Source organism: Conger conger, chromosome 4, assembly GCF_963514075.1.
Source record: "Conger conger chromosome 4, fConCon1.1, whole genome shotgun sequence".
Lineage (NCBI taxonomy): Eukaryota > Metazoa > Chordata > Actinopteri > Anguilliformes > Congridae > Conger > Conger conger.
In genome coordinates this window covers 112,624-134,614 of record NC_083763.1, presented here as the reverse complement: position 1 = coordinate 134,614, position 21,991 = coordinate 112,624, and the positions used below count along the sequence as shown (strand labels likewise).

The following is a 21,991-nucleotide window of genomic DNA, read 5'->3' as shown; positions in this document are numbered from 1 at the left end:
TGACTGGGATCTGCTAAGTTGGCAGTGGTTAAAGTACATGACTGGGATCTGCTAAGTTGGCAGTTCAGTCCCTGGTGTAGCCACAATAAGATCCACACAGCCGTTGGGCCCTTGAGCAAGGCCCTTAACCCTGCATTGCTCCAGGGGAGGATTGTCTCCTGCTTAATCTAATCAACTGTAAGTCACTTTGGATAAAAGCATCAGCCAAATGACATGTAATGTAATGTAATCTCATCGGTCCACTGTAGCAAAACTGCAAATGGTAGAGAATTCCGCCGCTAGGCTATTGACCAAGATTGAAATGAAGAACAGGTGTTAAAATGGGGAACAGGTAATGAGACTCAGATGCAATGAATAACAAGATGACAGGACTACAGAAAGAGAATGGACAAAATACACGGAAAACAGGGAAACACTTAGACAGGGAAATGCAGAGCCTGACGGCGCCATTTTATAATTTCCTTATAATTTCTGACTGACAGAAAATCCACTTTTTCATACAGGTTACTGAGACAATAAGATACCTGATGAACACTAAAGCAAACCTACACCCAAGAGCAGAATCACACTGCTGCTTTCATGGAGCCCGAGAGACCATCACTTCCTGCCTGAGTATGCCCTGGCATCTTCCACCCACTTGGTGAGCACAGCCTCCTTGCCCATCTTCCAGAGCCTGAGGAGATGGTGCTTCCCCTTGCGGGTAGTGATCAGCAGGTACTCTCTGTCTTCAGGGTACAGAGTCACTGAGTGCTGGGCCATTACCAGTGACTGGCAGAACCGGGCCAGTACCAGCAGGTAGAGGGCATCCCGCTCTGCCTCATTCAGCGGGAACACACTCTCCCAGCCTGCTAACATCGGGCCCCCCACTTCCAGCGGACTCTCGCTCTCAATCATCATGTACATGATGGTGATGGCCAGCTCGAAGACATAGTAGCCACTGCTCATGTCCCCAAAGTCCAGGATCCCAGAGATTTTGTGTCCACTAGGATACTGAGTGTCTGGCTCCACTAGGATATTGAGATCGTTGAAATCCCCATGGTTTATGCCTAGAAAGAATATGCAGATGAAACACTCCAATGTTTTACCACAATAATCCTGTTAACACTGGACCATCCTTGAATATACTGGAAGATTAGTCATACTGTACTAGCTCTTTTAGAAGCTGAAGTAGTTCTCCAGTATGAAATCCTCTTATACTAGCTCTTTTAGAAGCTGAAGTAGTTCTCCAGTATGAAATCCTCGTATAAACCAGCAGACACACTGTATATCCTGCCCGTTACTGTGTGCTGTGAGATTTGTCGATCGGGACGGTCTGTTCCGATCAAGACTCACACTTGCGGAAGGAGCTCACATTCACCAGGACCTGTGTCTGGAACATCTTCAAGATGTCCTTCACAATCCGCTTGTCATCTTCTCCCTCCAGCGCGGGCAGGTAGGGCTCCAGCATGTGCACATTACTCAGCTTCCACAGGAAGTTCCCCCGCTGCAGGGCTTCCAGTTTGGGGTGCTCCATCTATCAAAGCAAGGCCAGAGTTTACTACAGGATGCATAATGCACTGAGGATTCTGGTGAATGTATGCGAGTGCAGTAGTTAGCAAAATGCTATCAGGTGATGGGAAGTTTAGAGTGGGTAAATCCCTAATGTAATGGAGGGAATGCATCTACAAGCTTTATAGACCTTATTTTGTGCTCAGTGGGAATGTGCACATGCTCCTATGCTATGTTTGTGTTTAGCTTTCCGCTCTATACCTTCTGCAGTATGGTGTCCATTGTAGCTGCTGTCCTTCCCACCTGGAACAGCATGTGTGGGGAGCAGGGGATCTTAGCAATGGTGGTGCCGGGCAAATAGGTCAGTAATCGCACCAAGTACTTCTGACTGCCATGTCCACAGTCTGCCAAGACACAAGGACAGCTTATTCCCGCGTTAGAGCAGTGATCTTCATTCCTGGACAGCCGCAGGGTCTACTGATTTTTGTTTTTGCCCCAATATCAGCAGCAATTTCAGGCCCAAGAAACCAGGTGAGGTGAGTTAACTATGTAACAACAACAACATTCAACACACCCTGCAGCTCCCCAGGACCAGGAATGAACATCACAGCTTTACAGCATATAGGCCTGAGCGTGACCCAGGGAAACAGACTGTCAGATGGTCTTTCATATAGGCTTGGACAGAACAGAACAGAATGAGCTCATTTTATTCACCTTGACATAAAAGGTCAATGCAAAATACCCATCAGCGCTCAGAAAAGAGCATTAGGTTGTATTTAGTAAAGTAATCACCTATATGATCTGCGTGCATCAAGGTGGCAAGACCTACTAAATGGCCCTTACTGCAGTTCACCACACATTTCACAAACCCAATCTGTGCCAAATGTGGCCAGAGACAGAAAAGGGACTTCATAATCTTATGAACTGTAAAGCAGCTGAATGGCTTTACTGCATCCTTGCTGGCTTGGTGTCAGTGAAGGATAAAAATCGAGACTACTATGGGCCATGAGTATGACAGACACTCCTGGCATTAGAGAAACTGTGTTATTGTTCCAGCAGGCTGTGCAGATTCATACCTATGTTCTCCAGACTCATCAGGGGCCCGGTGAGGCAGGGCAGGGCGGTTTGTGCAGGCAGGCCATGCTGGTGCAGGAAGGACATGGCGTAGGTCTGGAGCTCCAGCACATCCAGATCTTCGCTGAGCACAGAGTTCATGATCTTCAGAATATACTCGCCTCCCTCACTGACCACCACATGGAAGTTCTGGTCATCATAGCTAGGCAGGGGGCGGGACTTTGTCACAGTCAACCCAAAGAGACGGCCAATCAGCTGCGAGGCCTGGGCCTCGCTGAGCCTGGGCTTGGCTTCCTTCATTGACATGTGACCTGGACAGAGAGAGGCCACAGCGCTTAGACACAGTTCTCTTTTTATTTTCTGTACTGGTAAGCACTCTGAGTCTGATAAGATGCTATATGCATAAAGAATATTATTATAAGGGGCCAAAAATCAACCAGAGTTGTGGGAGGCGATTACTCCAATTTTACTTAAACTTTGTGTAAATGTTCTTTATATATTCAATAAAGAACTTCCAAAACATTAGCCTGGAGATATTATAAAGGGGGGTGCTACCGAAAAAGTCATTTGCGAGTGGAAATTGAGGGTTGTGTCGATTTTGGTGTTATGCCGGGGGGAACAGAGGAACCAAAAGCAGACAGGGGTGCAGAAAAATGGCAGGTTTAATTCCAAAAGGGGCAGACAGAGCGGAGTCAAAAAACAGGCCAGGGTCAAAAACCAGGGGGTCAGTCCAACAAAGCAGAGGTACAGATATCCACAAAGCAGAGAAGAGTCCAGGGAAGCAGGCAAGGGTCAGAACCAGCAATCCAGATAAACAAGGGCAAGGGCAAGGACTCAGGAACAAGGGCAAGGGCAAGGAAACAAGGAGGCTAGAACTGGGGGACGGAATCAAGGGCTCAGACAAGAAAACAGGACAAGACGAACTAGCAGCGTGCAACTGTATAAATACACAGGGGAATGACAAACTAGGCGGGGCATGGGAGTGAGGGCGGTCTAACAAATAAACATCAGGTGAGACACATGAAAGGGTAATAGGACAATAACGAGGGGGAAACGAAAACTGGATTCACAAAGACACACATGTAATACAAACAGCTCCGGACTAGAGAGTAGACAATTGCAGAGAATCAGGCGATGCAAAAATAAGGAGAGACAGGTGCGAATACTTCGCTGAAACTAAGCAAGTAATCAGTGATAGAATAGGGAGGCGGAGGTACAGAACAGAATTGAAACTGGAGATGCATTAGTAAGTTAGCTAAGTGATTTAAATTACAAATACCCAAAACTAGTGAATGTTAGTTTGACAAACATATTAGTGTGTTAGTATAATTAGTACTGTACAAATTATATGTTAGTTGGGATTAGTATATTAGTGCTATGTACAAACATGAAATGGAGAGAAAGCAGGAAGTAAGGAATGCAAGATTGGAAGGAAGGTTGAACCCCGGAACTACCGTAAACACCCGAATAGTGGGGCACGCAGACAAGGGAGTGACTGGGCTAGTAAACATTCAGACTCAGACATCACAGGGGAAGACGAGTGCAAAGACTAATGACTATAAACAGAACACCAGACATGAATATGAAAAATAATAAATTACAAGACTAAAGATAATAAACAATGATAAACTAACACACAGAACACAGGAACATAACATTTGGAGCATGATAGCTTTGGCATTAACACAGAGAAAAACCTGAAAACAATTTTCTGTCTACTTTCAGATTATAAATTACAATTTTCATAATTCATATTTAGGCAAATGTTGAAGGACACCAAATGTAGACATCAAAAATCAACACTATAAATAAAGAACTTGCATGTGATAGTAGGGCAGCCTGTAGAGTAGTGGTTAAGGTAAATGACTGGGACAAACAAGGTTGGTGGTTCTAATCCCGGTGTAGCCACTATAAGATCTGCACTATCCAGAGCGATGTACAGATGATTAGACTAAGCAGGAGACAATCCTCCCCTGGAGCAATGCAGGGTTAAGGGCCTTGCTCAAGGGCCCAACAGCTGTGCGGATCTTATTGTGGCTACACCGGCATTAGAACCACCGACCTTGTGTGTTCCAGTCATTTACCTTAACCACTACACTACAGGCCGCCCCTCCTATAGGAGCCCGGCCATAGGAGCCCAGGGCTCCGTCCTAGGCCCGCTTATTTTTTCGCTTTACACTCGTTCCCTTGGCCCTGTGATCACTGCATATGGTCTATCCTACCACTGCTATGCAGACAATACCCAACTCTTCATCTCATTCCCACCATCTGATACACAGGTTTCAGCCCATATCTCTGCTTGCCTGAGTGACATCCAGAGCTGGATGGACAACCACCATCTAAAGCTCAACCCAGGTAAGACTGAAATGATATTCATCCCTGCTATTACCTCTCCCCATCTGGATCTCACCATTTCCCTAGGGGATACCACACTCACGCCGTCACCCAGTGCAAGGAACCTTGGCGTGGTGATGGACAGCAGACTGTCCCTTTCCGAGAACATTGCAGCGGTGACCCGGTCATGCAGGTTCTTCCTATACAACATGCGGAGAATCCGCCCCTTTCTCACCCCCTACTCGACCCAGCTCCTGGTCCAAGTGATGGTTCTGTCCCGCCTGGACTACTGCAATTCCCTCTTGGCTGGCCTCCCAGCGTTCGCCATCAGACCCCTCCAGCTTATCCAGAATGCAGCAGCTCGTCTGGTCTTCAACCTTCCCAAATACTCACGTCACGCCCCTGCTGACTTCCCTCCACTGGCTACCTGTCATGGCTCGCATCAAATTCAAAACATTGGTGCTAGCCTTCCAAGCAGTTAAGGGGTCTTCCCCAGCTTACCTACAAAAAATCATCAGACCCTACACCCCTGCCAGACCTCTTCGTTCAGCCTCCACAGGCCGCTTGGCACCTCCCCCTCTCCGAACCTCCACCTCACGCTCACGACTACTGTCTGTTCTGGCTCCACGGTGGTGGAACAAACTCTCCGTTGAGGTCAGAACTGTAGAATCTCTTCCCACCTTCAAGCGCAAACTGAAGACGCACCTCTTCAGGCAGCACCTCTCCCCGTCCCTCCCTACCTCCCTGTGAACCTTAATTGTTGTCTTTCTGTGATTTACTTTTCTGTGTATCAGTATTTTTAGTTTGGCTAGGTAAGCAGTGTTTGGCTAGTTAAGGGGTTTGGTCATACTTTTGCATTTTGTTTGTATGTTTGTTTGTTTAAAAAAAATAATAATAAAAAAATTGAAATTGGCCCTGGTCCTTATCTTTGTTGTACTGGTAGCAGTTGAAATTGTACTTCCCTCTAGGGCAGGGGTCTCCAATCTTATCCTAAAAGGGCCGGCGTGGGTGCAGGTTTTTGTTTTAACCCAGCAGTAACACACCTGATTATACTAATGAACTAATCGTGGTCTTTATTCAAGACCTAGATGAGTAGAATCAGCTGTCTTAGTCCTGTGCTAAAACAACAACCTGCACACACACCGGCCCTTTCTGGATAAGATTGGAGACCCCTGCTCTAGGGTCTTTCAGTGCACTTATCCCTGGTTATGGGTATGCACGTCGCTCTGGATAAGAGCGTCTGCCAAATGCCATTAATGTAATGTAATGTAATAAGCGGGGGAGCCGTATTCTTCACTGGCCGGTGAGGTGTAACGGTAGAATCCAATGGGTTGAGTTGGTCAGAGTTGAAGTATTAAACAAGCAGGTTAAGTAGGAAGCCCACATTAATGGATGTAGAGTATGCAGTTCAGAGGCGAGCTACAAAGCTGGGGTGGTCCATCATTGTTATTATTATTATTATTGTTATTATTATTATTATTATTGTTATGAAGAGAGAGAGAGCATGTGAAAGAGAGACTTTTGATGTTCTTTAATGAAAACAACCAATTACAAAATACTTATAAACAGGCCAAAAAAAAGACCAAACTCCTCTTATCCTCTTAACCTAGCATATGGGTCACATGATCTCTCACATGTACACAAAAATAAAAACCACTTTAGACATGCAAAGAAAAAGCACACTACATCTGAAGTAAGTGTGATTTGTTTCACCGCTTCTCCATTAGTGACGGATGGCTTATAGGTCTACAACAGTCTCTTAGTCTAAAACACTTAGCCTATGCATGCGTCTGTTCGCATTGTGAAAAACACTGTTGCATGTTTAAAATACTATTTCAGCGAGTTCTGTATTTTTCTCAACGGATTTCTCCAAATCCTTTGGATTTCCGTTATATTCTGCACAATGTAGTCGCACTAAAATTCCACTGATTGTTTAGGCTACGTTATTTTCACTGATCGACCCACTCAAAATCAAAAGACTTTCCACAGTCTGAAAATTACCATAAATAACCTTACAAACAAATAGGCTACATAGATGATTACACGGTGTATAAGTTATCCACTCAAGCAAATAAACATACGACGAAGTGTTCATTTAAGTTTGGTTCATTGATGGTCTCTTTAAAATAACTGTCAGGTCGTGATTATTAGCCTCCTTTAAATCAACGTTCATTCGCTATCAAAATATATATTTTAAGTCACGTAGGCATTTTTATATACATAGGACACTTACCGGATGCAGCAAATCAGCGAGTAGTGAACTTGTAGGCTAACCAAACGAAAAGTTGGCAAAAAATGTAATAGCCTCACACTGCTCAAATTTAGAGACCGTCTAAAAAGTGCGGTATTGTCTGAAAAGTGTTAATAGCTTTCCAACCACAGCGCTCAGAGTGTTCAAATAATGTGTTGAGGATCAGAAGGACATGAACATACGGGATCCCCGCAGGAGTTGCAATTTTAAACACAAAGAAACACTTCTTGACTATAAAAAAAGGTGTGCCCCATCAGTGATTAATAGTGAAATTAATTTTGCATTGGTCTGGAGTCAGTGGGTCATGAGCTCGATACAGTGTTGGCCTGTCAACTGCATATTTAAGGACTATAATCACAGGCAGAAGGTGAGTCAACATGTCTGTCAGCCTTTTTCAATGATAGGAAGGGATTTACTATGGTCTTGTAACAATGTTTTAACACAAAAACCGTGCCTATTGTACCTTCAATATAATATAATATTTGCCAAAAAACAATCATCAAGTCCAAGTGGAATCTAAGAATTGTGCCCTTATATCCTTCCCCAACTGATTAATTCCTATTGTGGTTTGGAGTCAGTGAGTTATGTGACCTGGAAGCTATTGAAATATTTGCACGTTGTACGTCGCTCTGGATAAGAGCGTCTGCTAAATGCCACGTAATGTAATGTAATAATATTAACATAATAATTAAACGTAAATTCCTGCGGGGATCCAGGAGTTGTGCCCGTATGTTCATGTCCTCCTGATCCTCAACACCTTATTTGAACACTCTGAGCGCTGCGGTTAGAAAGCTATTAACATTTTTATTTGACAACCACTTTTCAGACAGTCCCTAAATTTGAGCCGTCTGGGCCCCAAAAATAAATCGTTGCGAACATAAAAATAATATTTAAAAATAAATAATGGGCTTAATGGATGAATGAAATGTTGTGTCTTGATGTTGGAAGGAGTATGTTATAATTGTAATTTTGAAGCTATTGACGAAAATATTTCGTAATACTACAAGTGCGATAAAATATCAAACGTTGTCCTGCGTTCTCCGAGCTACTCTGATTACGAAACAGTTATATTGAGTACTGTGGCCTGTTTTGTTGAAGAGCTATTGAAGTCCGAAAATCTAATATCGAACATAAAACTAACTTTACCGCACTACACAAGAGTTAGCAGCGTCTGATACCGGAGTGATCCAGTTGTTTTTGTACGTTACATTTATGGTTATTTACCCGTGGGGGGAAGGTAGGGCAGGCAGCAGGCTGAACTTAAGGGCGAGGAATGCCGCACGTGATGGGGCAGGAGACTGGCATAACGGGCAGGGGGCGAGGGCGTCCTCGAGAGACTTGTGTCCAGAGCGATGTGGCTTTTATGTATCGCTCTGTTCATTCAAAGAAAAATGCATAATACATTTGATATATTATTATTTCTGTATTTTATTTTTGATTATTAGCCTACAACAGGTGCATATGGCGGCACGGATGGTGCAGTGGGTAGCACTGCCGCCTCACAGCAAGGAGGCCCTGTGTTCGAATCCCCGTCGGCCGGGGCCTCTGTGTGGAGTTTGCATGTTCTCCCCGTGTTTGTGTGGGTTTCCTCTGGGTATTCCGGTTTCCTCCCACAGTCCAAAGACATGCAGGTTAGGCTGATTGGAGAGTCTAAATTGCCCATAGGTGTGAGTGTGTGAGTGAATGGTGTGTGTGCCCTGCGATGGACTGGTGACCTGTCCAGGGTGTATTCCTGCCTTTTGCCCAATGTATGCTGGGATAGGCTCCAGCCCCCCTGCGACCCTGTTCAGGGTAAGCGGGTTAAGATAATAGATGGATGGATGGAACAAGTGCATACCAAAGGTCATTAGAACGACAACAGAGCAGACTGGGTAAGGTACAGTTCACACAAAGAATCCGTTATCTGCAGGCCTAATCTAGTATACACATGGACAAGTCAGTAATATGCAACTGCACATAAAATACAAAGTGCAAAGTTAAACAAGAGGGCTAAAAACCATGTGATACACAGGTGAAACACAAGTGATAACAAATTTGTACACTGCCACAGAGTAAAGTTATACTGGTTAAGGTACAGTGTGAAGAGATTCAGTGGAACATGGGCAGTGACTGAGCAGTCCTTACAGGAATGTTTTGGCACTGGGGGGCTTGGGTGGAGACGCTCCATACGAGGGACACCCGAGAACCTTTCACACCACGAGCAGGACGAGCAGGTCGGCCTGTGGCATGTCCTGTAGGTAGGGGGGTTAGGGTTAGTGTTGGGGTTAGTATTGGGGGGTTAGTGTTGGGGTTAGTGTTGTCTTGTTGGCTGCAGTAAGTAGGGGGGTTAGGGTTAGTGTTGGGGTTAGTGTTGGGGTTGGGGTTAGTATTGGGGGGTTAGTGTTGGGGTTAGTGTTGTCTTGTTGGCTGCAGTAAGTAGGGGGGTTAGGTTTAGTGTTGGGGTTAGTGTTGGGGTTGGGGTTAGTATTGGGGGGTTAGTCTTGGGGTTGATATTGGGGGGTTAGTGTTGGGGTTAGTGTTGTCTTGTTGGCTGCAGTAAGTAGGGGGGGTTAGTGTTGGGGTTGGGGTTAGTATTGGGGGGTTAGTGTTGGGGTTAGTGTTGTCTTGTTGGCTGCAGTAAGTAGGGGGGTTAGGGTTAGTGTTGGGGTTAGTGTTGGGGTTGGGGTTAGTATTGGGGGGTTAGTGTTGTGGTTGGTATTGGGGGGTTAGTGTTGGGGTTAGTGTCGTCTTGTTGGCTGCAGTAGGTAGGGGGGTTAGGGTTAGTGTTGGGGTTAGTGTTGGGGGTTAGTGTTGGGGTTAGTGTTAGGGTTGGGGGGTTAGTGTTGTCTTGTTGGCTGCAGTAGATAGGGGGGTTAGGGTTAGTGTTGGGGTTAATGTTAGGGTTGGGGTTAGTATTGGGGGTTAGTGTTGGGGTTAGTGCTGTCTTGTTGGCTGCAGTAGGTACGGGGGTTAGGGTTAATGTTGGGGTTTTTCATACAGTGAATCCGGAAAGTATTCACAGCGCTTCACTTTTCCCACATTTTGTTATGTTACAGCCTTATTCCAAAATGGAAAAAAATGCATTTTTTTCCTCAAAATTCTACACACAACGCCCCATAATGACAACATGAAAGAAGTTTTTTTTGAAATTTTTGCTAATTTATTAAAAATAAAAAACTAAGAAATCACATGTACATAAGTATCCACAGCCTTTTCCATGAAGCTCAAAATTGAGCTCAGGTGCATCCTGTTTCCACTGATAAACTTTGAGATGTTTCTACTGCTTAATTGGAGTCCACCTGTGGTAAATTCAGTTGATTGGACATGATTTGGAAAGGCACACACCTGTCTATATAAGGTCCCACAGTTGACAGTGCATGTCGGAGCACAAACCAAGCATGAAGTCAAAGGAATTGTCTGTAGACCTCCGAGACAGGATTGTCTCGAGGCACAAATCTGGGGAAGGGTACAGAAAAATTTCTGCTGCTTTGAAGGTCCCAAAGAGCACAGTGGCCTCCATCATCCGTAAATGGAAGATGTTCGGAACCACCAGGACTCTTCCTAGAGCTGGCTGCCCGTCTAAACTGAGCAATCGGGGGAGGAGAGCCTTAGTCAGGGAGGTGACCAAGAACCCGATGGTCACTCTGTCAGAGCTCCAGCGTTCCTCTGTGGAGAGAGGAGAACCTTTCAGAAGGACAACCATCTCTGCAGCAATCCACCAATCAGGCCTGTATGGTAGAGTGGTCAGACGGAAGCCACTCCTTAGTAAAAGGCACATGGCAGCCCGCCTGGAGTTTGCCAAAAGGCGCCTGAAGGACTCTCAGACCATGTTCCAATTCTCTGGTCTGATGAGACAAAGATTGAACTCTTTGGCGTGAATGCCAGGGGTCATGTTTGGAGGAAACCAGGCACCCCTCATGGCCAATACCATCCCTACAATGAAGAATGGTGGTGGCAGCATCATGCTGTGGGGATGTTTTTCAGCGGCAGGAACTGGGAGATTAGTCAGGATTGAGGGAAAGATGAATGCAGCAATGTACAGAGACAGAGCTCTTGACCTCAGACTGGGGCGACGGTTCATCTTTCAGCAGGACAACGACCCTAAGCACACAGCCAAGATATCAAAGGAGTGGCTTCAGGACAACTCTGTGAATGTCCTTCAGTGGCCCAGCCAGAGCCCAGACTTGAATCAGATTGAACATCTCTGGAGAGATCTGAAAATGGCTGTGCACCGACGCTCCCCATCCAACTTGATGGAGCTTGAGAGGTGCTGCAAAGAGGAATGGGCGAAACTGCCCAAAGATAGGTGTGCCAAGCTTGTGGCATCATATTTAAAAAGACTTGAGGCTGTAATTGCTGCCAAAGGTGCATCAACAAAGTATTGAGCAAAGGCTGTGAATACTTATGTACATGTGATTTCTTAGTTTTTTATTTTTAATAAATTTGCAAAAATTTCAAAAACTTATTTCATGTTGTCATTATGGGGTGTTGTGTGTACAATTTTGAGGGAAAAAAAAGAATTTATTCATAACAAAATGTGGGAAAAGTGAAGCGCTGTGAATACTTTCCGGATGCACTGTACAAGGCTAATCATGGTGGTGAGGTGGGGAGGGAAAGGTGCAGCCTGAAGAGATGAGTCTTCAGTCTGCGTTTGAAAGTGGTCAGAGACTCTGCCGTTCTGACATCCACAGGAAGGTCATTCCACCACCGTGGGGTCAGGACAGACAGCAGTGCTGACCGAGAAGTGCAGGTGCGGCGAGGGGGAGGCGCCAGACGGCCCAAAGCAGCGGAATGGAGGGGCCTTGTTGGTGTATACAGTACAGTGCAGAAGTCTTAGGCATCCTAGACTTTATTATATACATGTTAATTTTTTTTTTTTTCTTATTTGTACAGAATGTTATACAGGTGCCTAAGACGTCTGCACAGTACTGTACATTCTGATTGGTGATTGAATATATACAGGGGCTGATCCCTTAACTGCCTGGTACGTGAGCACTAAAGTTTTTTGCTAGCCATAACAGGCAGCCAGTGGAGGTCGCCCACTGCGGCTATTACAGTCCAAAGATTACACGTTGTAATAAACCTGATATGAAGTAGATGATGCCTCAACACCTTGTGCAGAAGAGGCAGTAGACCTGGAGAACACGACTGATGTATTAGATGAGCCAAAAACACAGTTTACACGTATTTATATTTTATACGTAATTTATGTATTTATTTAGTATTCTTTCAGCACGCAGGGCTCTGTTCCCTGTCAGCAATAGCTGCGCAGGAAGTGACTTTGGTCTTCTTAGTGTTTTGTTCAGCGCTTCTGACAGCTTTATAACTTACACAGAAAGTACATGGTTAGCAGGGCTGGGTCTGGGGTTAGCAGGGCTGGGGCTAGCAGGGCTGGGGCTAGCAGGGCTGGGGCTAGCAGGGCTGGGGCTAGCAGGGCTGGGGTTAGCAGGGTTGGGGCTAGCAGGGCTGGAGAGAGCAGGGCTGGAGAGAGCAGGGCTGGGGCTAGCAGAGCTGGGGCTAGCAGAGCTGGGGCTAGCGGGGCTGGGGTTAGCAGGGCTGGGGCTAGCGGGGCTGGGGTTAGCGGGACTGGAGATAGCAGGGCTGGAGATAGCAGAGCTGGGGCTAGCGGGGCTGGGGTTAGCGGGGCTGGGGCTAGCGGGGCTGGGGCTAGCAGGGCTGGGGTTAGCGGGACTAGAGATAGCAGGGCTGGAGATAGCAGAGCTGGAGCTAGCAGAGCTGGGGCTAGCAGAGCTGGGGCTAGCGGGGCTGGGGTTAGCGGGGCTGGGGCTAGCAGGGCTGGGGCTAGCGGGGCTGGGGCTAGCGGGGCTGGGGCTAGCGGGGCTGGGGTTAGCGGGGCTGGAGCTAGCGGGGCTGGGGTTAGCGGGGCTGGGGTTAGCGGGGCTGGGGCTAGCGGGGCTGGGGCTAGCGGGGCTGGGGCTAGCGGGGCAGGGGCTAGCGGGGCTGGGGTTAGCGGGGCTGGAGCTAGCGGGGCTGGGGCTAGCGGGGCTGGGGCTAGCGGGGCAGGGGCTAGCGGGGCTGGGGTTAGCGGGGCTGGAGCTAGCGGGGCTGGGGCTAGCGGGGCTGGGGCTAGCGGGGCTGGGGCTAGCGGGGCTGGAGCTAGCGGGGCTGGGGTTAGCGGGGCTGGAGCTAGCGGGGCTGGGGTTAGCGGGGCTGGAGCTAGCGGGGCTGGGGTTAGCGGGGCTGGAGCTAGCGGGGCTGGAGCTAGCGGGGCTGGGGTTAGCGGGGCTGGAGCTAGCAGGGCTGGGGTTAGCAGGGCTGGAGCTAGCAGGGCTTGGGATAGCAGTATGTAGGTGTCACTGTCTCCATTGAGCCTCATTTGGCCTTTACATCCTGCAGGCGCTGGGCAGGCTGTGCAGGAGGGGCTGTGCAGGAGGGGCTGTGCAGAGGACAGGCTGTGCATTTTATGGCTGAGGTGCTGTGGAGTGGTCCTGTCTGTGGATGATGCAGTCGCACACAGACATAAGCAGTCACACAGACAAAGAGTCACACAGTCACATGCAGTGACACAGACACATACAGACTCACACAATCACACAGACACATGCAGTCACACACAGACACAAGCAGTCAGACACAATCACACGCAGTCATGCAGACACACACAGTCACGCAGACACACACAGTCACGCAGACACACACAGTCACGCAGACACACACAGTCACGCAGACACACACAGTCACGCAGACACACGCAGTCATGCAGACACACACAGTCATGCAGACACACACAGTTGCTCTGTATCGCTGCAGAAGTTCTCAATCCTCAGTAGTAGAAGCAGCCGAAGGCAGCAGCCACGCAGAACAGGCTGTCCTGGCAAGCGCAAAGACACGCAAAATCAGCATCATTAAACACCTCTGGTCACGGTCTCCCATTTATGTCAATAACATCAACTCACATTCACAATACTCATTAATACTCACCTCACATTCACAATACTCACTAATGCTCAACTCACATTCCCAATACTCACTAATACCCACCTCACATTCACAATACTCACTAATGCTCAACTCACATTCCCAATACTCACTAATACCCACCTCACATTCACAATACTCACTAATGCTCAACTCACATTCCCAATACTCACTAATACCCACCTCACATTCACAATACTCACTAATGCTCAACTCACATTCCCAATACTCACTAATACCCACCTCACATTCACAATACTCACTAATACCCACCTCACATTCACAATGCTCACTAATGCTCAACTCACATTCATGAAGACGTCCTGGGCATAGCTGTCAGTGTCTGCATCCCAGAAGCAGCGGGCAGCCATCCTGGAAAGGAAGATGTTGTTCTCTTGAGCTTCAGAAACACCTCAGTAATCTGCTCAGTAATCACTCAACAGTGCTACAACCAGGTGTCATGCAAGCGTTTCAGCAAAATAGATGCTCAATGCAGTAGGTTTACAGATATAATTCACAAATTAGTATTTTATCTTAGCAATTCAAGAATGAGTAGAATTAGTTATTGGTTATTGTAGCGTCCCTGTTTGGGACTTGTTATTGCAGTATAAGCGCTGCCAGCCAAGGGGATGTGTTTCCGGGGTCGGCGTAAGTTGAGGGGTTGTTGTTCTGGGTGATCTTGAGTGTGCGGATATTGGTGTGGTCTCTCGAAATAAAAATTCTAAAATATAACCACAAGCTCACGTCTCTGCCTCCGTTTAAACCGGACCGTTACACTGGTGTCAGAAGAAACAATTGCGGTAAGGAGACGGGGTTTTGGTCGGATGATAACGTTAGCTAGTTAGTTTAGTTTCAGTGTTAGTTAGATAGCGTAGGCGAGCACAATGGACAACGGCGCTGTACCGAAGATAAAATTCGAGCCGCGGGGCGAGACGGAAGACATCCCTGTGGATGAGAGGGCCATGCCACAGTTACAGTTCGTTTCGGGGCCGGATGATGACCGCCAGCGCGGACATACTGCTGTAGCCACGGGCAGCGCGCAGCCATTGCAGTCCCCCGCCACTTTCGCCGCGTCAGGGAGTAACCATGGCAACGCCTACACCGCTCCAGCGACCGCGGCTTCTGTGAAGACGCCCAGATACTCTGGTGGGTCAAACTGGGAGGCATTTCATGCTCAATTCGAACTGCTAGCAGATGCTAAGAGTTGGTCAGTGGGGGACAGAGCACTGCAGCTAGCTCTGTGCCTAGAGGGAGATGCCCTGTCATGTCTCCTGTTGCTGGACTATGAGCAGAGGCGTTGCTACGATGCCCTGGTGGGGGCGCTTAAAAGAAGGTTTGGGACGTGGTCACAGCCAGCACTGGTGAAAAATGAATTGAGAGGCAGATGCAGGAAACCTGGTGAGTCGCTCAGGGGGCTGGCCAACGACATTGAGAGCCAGGTGCGGCGGGCATATAGTCACCTACCTGCCGATGCACGGAGTGAGTTGGCTACTGATCTATTCATCGGGGCCATCTCTCCCCCTGGTCTGCGTGTGCAAGTTCAACTTCTACACCCGAAGTCGCTACAGGAAGCGCTAGAGGCAGCCATAGAGAGGGAGAGCCTGGAAAGCGTGGCTGCCAAGGATGGTCATGTGGCGGGTCCCCATGCGGTGAGGGCTGCGTCAGGACGTCCAGTCGGGGAGGAGGTGCCGGCATGGGCGGCGGAGCTGACCGAGTTGCTGAGAGCGGCGAATCTGCAGGGGCCGCGGGGGCCACGCTCAGGCCCCGTGGTCTGCTGGGAGTGCGGCCAGCCTGGGCACATACGTAGGAGGTGCCCTGCTTTACACCAGGCTCAGGGAAACGCCCTGGGGTCCGCATAGTTGGGGATGTGCGGACCCCCATCCCTGCTGCCCCGGCTGCGCCGGCCCAGGCCTGTCCCCTGGCACGTGGAGGCCAGCAGCACAGCCAGGGGGGAGGGGCTCTGTCGCCCCCAGTAATTGATGATGGCGCTACACCACCTGTAGTAGTAGGGTGGGTCCGCGGGAGCGCCGGCGGTGGGGGCTCCTGCCGCGTGCCTGTTTCTGTCCAGGGGGTGCCCACTGCAGGCCTGGTGGATACCGGGTCCTCGGTGACGCTGGTGAGGCCGGACATTCTGCCCAGCTGGACACAACTGCAGCCCACACCCGTACAGCTCCGCACAGTGACAGGCGAGCTGGCTCCTATGGTGGGGAAGGGGCTGCTGCGGCTGTGCGTGGGGGGCAGGAGTGTTCGCCACCTGGTGTGGGTGGCAGACGTGCAAGACCCCTGCATATTGGGGTTGGACTTCCTCCAGGACATGGGGTGCCTGCTTGACATGGGAAGGGGTACGCTTAGCTTTCCGGGGGGTCCTACCGTTGCCATGGGCCCCCTAGCTGCACGCCCCAGTCCCTTTCCCCCTGCTAGGTCTATTCAGACATTGGAGATGCCCCTCACTTATCCCCCCTCACCACCCCTGCAGGAGTCGGTCCTCAGTCCCCCCCCCTGCCCCGATCCCTATAGCCCATGGTTCGCTGCCCCAGAGAACATTCCCCTGACCCCCCCTGGCCCCACGCCCCCCCTCGTATGGCCTTGTTTCTTCCCCTGCCCTGTACCCCCTCCCTGGGTGGGGGGCATGTTTCTTTCTGCCGGGGTGGGTCGGGCCCCGGCACCCCCTGTGGCCCCTCCCATTGCCCTCGTCCAACAGGTGGTCCCCATGGGCCCTGAGTCCACCCTGTATCCTGCCCCCGCAGCCCCCGGTTACCCCCCTGACCCCGCGTGGTCCCCCCAGGTGGGGGAGGAGGCGTTGCCATTGGTCGCCGGGGACCCCCGGTGCCTGACGACAGCTGTCTCACCCCCCAACATTCCCCAGCCCCAGTTTGTTGTCACCCCTGTCCCCCCCCCTGGTCCTGACCATGCACTAGTCCCAACCCCCGCCGAGCAGTTATGGGGGGGAGAAGGGAGGGGAGAACTGCCCCTGGGGGGAGGGGTGTGGAGGGAGGAGTATGGAGATCTTGACAACCTGCAGCAAGAGCAGCTGAGGCAGCTGCTGGCGGAGTTCCAGGACAGTTTTGCGGTGAGCGAGAGTGAAGTGGGGAGGACCCACCTGACACAACACGCAATAGACACTGGAAACGCACGTCCAGTCAAGTGCCGTCCACGCCGCCTTCCTCTAGCTCGCCAACAGGCATGTGACAAGGCCGTGGATGAACTGTTGCAGTCAGACTTCATTGAGCCCTCCGACAGCCCCTAGGCAGCCCCGGTGGTCATGGTTGCCAAGAAGGATGGGGGCCTACGGTTTTGTGTGGACTACCGCCGGCTGAACGAGGTGACCACAAAGGACTCATACCCTCTCCCTCGCATCGACGAGTCCCTAGACCTCGTCTCGGGGTCCTCGTGGTTCACCACGTTAGACCTCAAAAGCGGCTACTACCAGGTGCCCCTCTCCCCTGAGTCCCGCCCCAAATCAGCTTTCTGTACTGGCCGTGGCCTGTGGCAGTTTAAGGTCCTTAGTTTCGGACTTTGCAACGCCCCCGCTACTTTCGCCCGGCTGATGGACAGAGTGCTGGCCGATATCCCCCGCCAGGAGTGCCTGGTATACCTGGACGACATCCTGGTCCATGGTCGCTCCTTCGAGGCTGCCCTGGGGTCCCTGCGGCGGGTCCTGGAGAGGGTGAGGGCAGCGGGCCTGACGTTGCACCCCGAGAAGTGCTACTTCATGCGGAGGAGGGTGACCTTCCTAGGGCACGAGCTGGGTGTGGAGGGCATCAGCACCATGGATGAGAAGGTGAGGGCTGTGAAGGACTGGCCCACCCCCTGCGACCAGGGCCAACTCAAAAGTTTTGTCGGGCTAGCGTCATACTACCGGCGCTTTGTACGGGGGTTCGCCACTATCGCGGCGCCCCTATACCGACTGCTGGAAAAGGGCATGGACTATGTATGGTCTGAGGAGTGCCAGGAGGCATTCCACTGTCTGAAGCGAGCTCTGTGCGAGGCCCCGGTGCTCACCCCGCCCGACCCCACCCTGCCCTTCATACTGGACACGGACGCCAGCAATGCGGGGGTGGGGGGCGTTCTCTCACAGTCTCGGCCTGAGGGAGAGAGAGTGGTGGCGTACTTCAGCCGGAAGTTCCACAAGCATGAGAGGAACTATTGCGTCACCCGCCGAGAACTCCTGGCGGTGGTGCTGGGTGTCAGGCATTTTAAGTACTACCTGTGCGGCCTCCGCTTCACCGTCAGGACGGACCACTCGGCTCTCCAGTGGCTGATGACCTTCCGGGAGCCAGAGGGACAGGTTGCCCGGTGGCTGGAGGAGCTCCAGTCGTATGAGTTTAACATCGAACACCGGCCCGGGGCTCGCCACTCCAATGCGGACGCCCTCTCACGGCGGCCGTGTTCGCCAGATGGGTGCCGCTACTGTGAGCGGAGGGAAGGGCGAGAGCTGGAGCTGCGTGAAGAGGGGGAGGAGTGTCCGGCCATCCGAAGAGTAGAGGAGATCGCCAGCAGGGAGCTGCAGACCGTGGGGGATGCCGAATGGAGGTTCGAGCAGGAGAAGGACCCAGACCTACAGCCTGTCCTGCAGTGGGTGGAGGCCCGGCGGCGTCCCCCGTGGGAGGAGGTGGCGCCCCTCTCCAAGACCACCAAAGGACTGTGGTCCATGTTTGACTCGCTGCGGCTGACCAAAGGGGTGTTGCAGCGGGCATTCAAGGTAGCAGCTACAGGGGAGGAACAGTGGCAGGTGGTGGTCCCAAAGGACCTTCAGGAGGCGGTGCTGAAAGCCATGCATGGGGTAGAAGGGTCGGGGCACTTCGGGGTTACTAAGACTCTTCGCCGCCTCCGACAAAGCTTTTACTGGGGGCGTCAAAAGAGAGACGTTGACGACTTCTGCCGCCGCTGCAACGTCTGTGTGGCGCGCAAAGGCCCAACCGGGCGCTCACATGCTCCACTCCAACAGTTCCCTGTAGGGTGCCCCATGGAAAGGGTTGGGGTGGACATTGTGGGGCCGTACCCGCGTTCCGACGGGGGCAACCGCTTCGTCCTTTCTGCCATCGACTACTTTACAAAGTGGCCGGAGGCATATGCCATCCCAGACCAGGAGGCCGAGACGATTGTCGATGCCCTAGTGGGGGGCATGATCAGCCGTTTCGGGGTGCCTGAGTCCATCCACAGTGACCAAGGTACGAACTTCGAGTCCCGGGTGTTCTCCGCCATGTGTGAGCGCCTAGGTGTACATAAGACCCGCACCACCCCCTTACACCACAGAGTGACGGATTGGTGGAGAGGTTCCACCGCAACCTGGGGGATCAGCTGGCCATCGTCACCTCCCAGCACCAGCGGGATTGGGACCAACACCTGCCCATGGTGCTTATGGCGTGCCGCTCCGCTGTACAGGAGTCCACGGAGTGCACGCCAGCTCTCCTCATGCTTGGAAGGGAGCTGCGCACCCCGGCGGAGCTGGCTTTTGGTCGGCCGCCCGATGCCCCGACTGCTCCCACAGGGCCGGCCTACGCCAGGAAGCTGCAGGACCGCCTCGACTCGGCCCACAGCTTTGCCCGGGGTCGGCTGGAGGAGGCCGGCATGAAGCAGAAACGCAACTATGACGTTAAGACTCGGGGCCGGAACCTTGCACCGGGAGAACTGGTCTGGGTCTACAACCCAAAACGAAAGAAGGGTCGGTCCCCTAAACTCGACAGTAAGTGGACGGGGCCCTGCAAGGTACTGGAGAAACTGGGAGAGGTCGTATACCGTGTACAGATGCCTCCTCGGGGAAGGAAGGTGGCGCTCCATAGGGACAGACTGGCCCCCTACCGGGGGGCCCCCCCTCTCCCTGACATGGGTGCACAGGTAGCCTCTCCCTCCCCTCAGGGCACTCCGCCCCCATCCGATTCCCTGCGTGTGCCACAAGGGGTGTGTATACCCGGGTCCCCCTCCCATTCCCCATCACCCCTGCCCCATGCTCCCTCTGGCCCTGCCACAGGGACCGCCTCCTCTGCCCCTGTCCCGTTGCCCCTGTCTCCCAGGGGGCCCCAATCGAGGAGGCGGAGGAGGCCCCCGGCCCGTTTAGGAGACTTTGTGGTGTCCCTCTGGGGTGCTGGAATGGAAGGAACTATGTGAAAAAAAAAAAAGAAAAATTGTATTGGGGTGTGGGATTGTAATTTGGTGGTTTTGTGGTTCACTGCATCATCTCAGGGTTTTCTGTCCTTCTGTCTGTTGTATATATAAAAAAAAAATAATAATAATAATTCCTGTTATGTGCTATTCCTCGAGGACGAGGAACTTTGTAAGGGGGGGGGTAGTGTAGCGTCCCTGTTTGGGACTTGTTATTGCAGTATAAGCGCTGCCAGCCAAGGGGATGTGTTTCCGGGGTCGGCGTAAGTTGAGGGGTTGTTGTTCTGGGTGATCTTGAGTGTGCGGATATTGGTGTGGTCTCTCAAAATAAAAATATAACCACAAGCTCACGTCTCTGCCTCCGTTTAAACCGGACCGTTACATTATGTTTCGCGGTTATAAATGAATCCTCCACTCTCGTGATGACAGTGATTGACTTTGCCCTCTCGGATTTGCACACACCGGAGTGCAGGTTCATGAGCCACTGTGTTCAGTGACTTGTGCAGCAGAAGCAGCCTCAGTGACTCACTTCACTCCTTCTCCACGCTGTTCTCCTATCACCACCTGCACCGCCAGCTTGTACCGGTCAAACCCCTGTTCTGGTGTGAGGGAAACATAACACAAACATCTGCCACAAAATACACTTAAAACAATCGTTACTGCATTGCACAACTACTTAAAAAAGAATGTCTGCCATGATCTAGCATCACTAAATACTGTTTAGAAGAGAAAACGGTCTGAAGTAGGTTAAATAGTATCCCTCAAAACCCAGCTTGAGCTGGCATCAAAGTTAAATTTCAGTCTATAGGCTTACTCAATACTCAATACAACACAAAGATAATGATATTTTCGTTGAGCTGGTTTATTCCATTATGTTTATACTGTAGTCTAGGCATGGGCAGTAAGTCTACGTAACTTCACTCAGCAGCCTATTCGTCCGTCCCCTGCGCATCACCTTTGAGTTTGTCCTTGATACAGTCAGCAACTGAACGGCACATACTGGAGATCTGCTGCGGGTTGTACGATGCCCCCCCAAGCTGCTCTTTCAGAACCTCTCGGATACATTCCTTCACCACTCCCACCTTAAACCTGGGACAATTATAACAATAATCACATTACTCCAATATAACCAGCGTTAGCCTAGCTAGCTAACGTTAAAACGATACATTATTAGCTAGCTGCAATAAACAATTCAAACGTTGTTTACATGTTAGAATACCGACTTATCTAACGTTAGCTAGCTCCATATCAACCTGACTTCAGCTGACTAGCCAGTAGGTTTTCAAAGCGAAATTAATGTATTGAAGTGAACTTCATAGAAAGTAGTTAGATAATTAGCTAGGCTAGCTTCGTAATATGACTGGTTTCCATAAGTTAGCTAGCTAGCCTAACGTTAACCTAACTACTTACTTGTGTTGATAATTCGGTCTGATTATGTATGTATGTTCCACCGTATCAGTTTCTTCCATATTCAAAAATGACTGCCGATCTAACGATACTGTTTGTTAACTAATGGAAACGACGGGTACGCAGTTTATATTCTATCAAACAAAATATTTGTATCCCAGAACTGCAAGCAAACTGGTAAGTAAGACATTGTAAACGAAGTACCGGTTACCATAACAACTATTTGGGTTGTGCGAGGTTAGCGGAAATGATACGTAATTTTACCATAGAGTTTACATGGGAAAGGAGAGGGTGGGAGACATAGACATATGGGAGGGACCAGGCGGTGCATGTTGAAGGGGGGGGGATATTATATTACATCTTTTCAATATCTGCTTTTCATATAAACTGTAACGATCGTTAATCCATCGGGAATGT

At 50.4% G+C, this 21,991-nt stretch overlaps 2 protein-coding genes across 4 annotated transcripts; both read right to left on the bottom strand.

Annotated features, from left to right (window-relative positions):
• Positions 1 to 452: 452 nt before the first annotated feature.
• Positions 453 to 7,217, bottom strand: hykk.2 (hydroxylysine kinase, tandem duplicate 2). Of its 3 annotated transcripts, none has more exons than XM_061240521.1 (6): positions 7,130 to 7,217; positions 5,132 to 5,332; positions 2,565 to 2,873; positions 1,750 to 1,892; positions 1,333 to 1,513; positions 453 to 1,046 (listed from the first exon to the last, which is right to left on the bottom strand). In XM_061240521.1, exons 3-6 carry the CDS (start codon positions 2,866 to 2,868, stop codon positions 598 to 600), a joined length of 1,077 nt encoding a protein of 358 aa, XP_061096505.1. In that variant the 5' UTR covers positions 2,869 to 2,873; positions 5,132 to 5,332; positions 7,130 to 7,217; the 3' UTR covers positions 453 to 597. The 3 variants fall into 3 exon arrangements, with proteins under 3 accessions (XP_061096505.1, XP_061096507.1, XP_061096506.1); XM_061240523.1 differs by having other exon boundaries at positions 5,132 to 5,323; positions 7,130 to 7,211; XM_061240522.1 differs by lacking the exon at positions 5,132 to 5,332 and having other exon boundaries at positions 7,130 to 7,213.
• Positions 7,218 to 13,221: 6,004 nt separating this feature from the next.
• Positions 13,222 to 21,822, bottom strand: dynlt2b (dynein light chain Tctex-type 2B). Its single transcript, XM_061240296.1, has 5 exons — positions 21,578 to 21,822; positions 21,123 to 21,256; positions 20,697 to 20,766; positions 14,374 to 14,437; positions 13,222 to 13,958 (listed from the first exon to the last, which is right to left on the bottom strand). The coding sequence occupies exons 1-5, from the start codon at positions 21,634 to 21,636 to the stop codon at positions 13,911 to 13,913; spliced, it is 375 nt and encodes a 124-aa protein (XP_061096280.1). The 5' UTR covers positions 21,637 to 21,822; the 3' UTR covers positions 13,222 to 13,910.
• Positions 21,823 to 21,991: the final 169 nt, after the last annotated feature.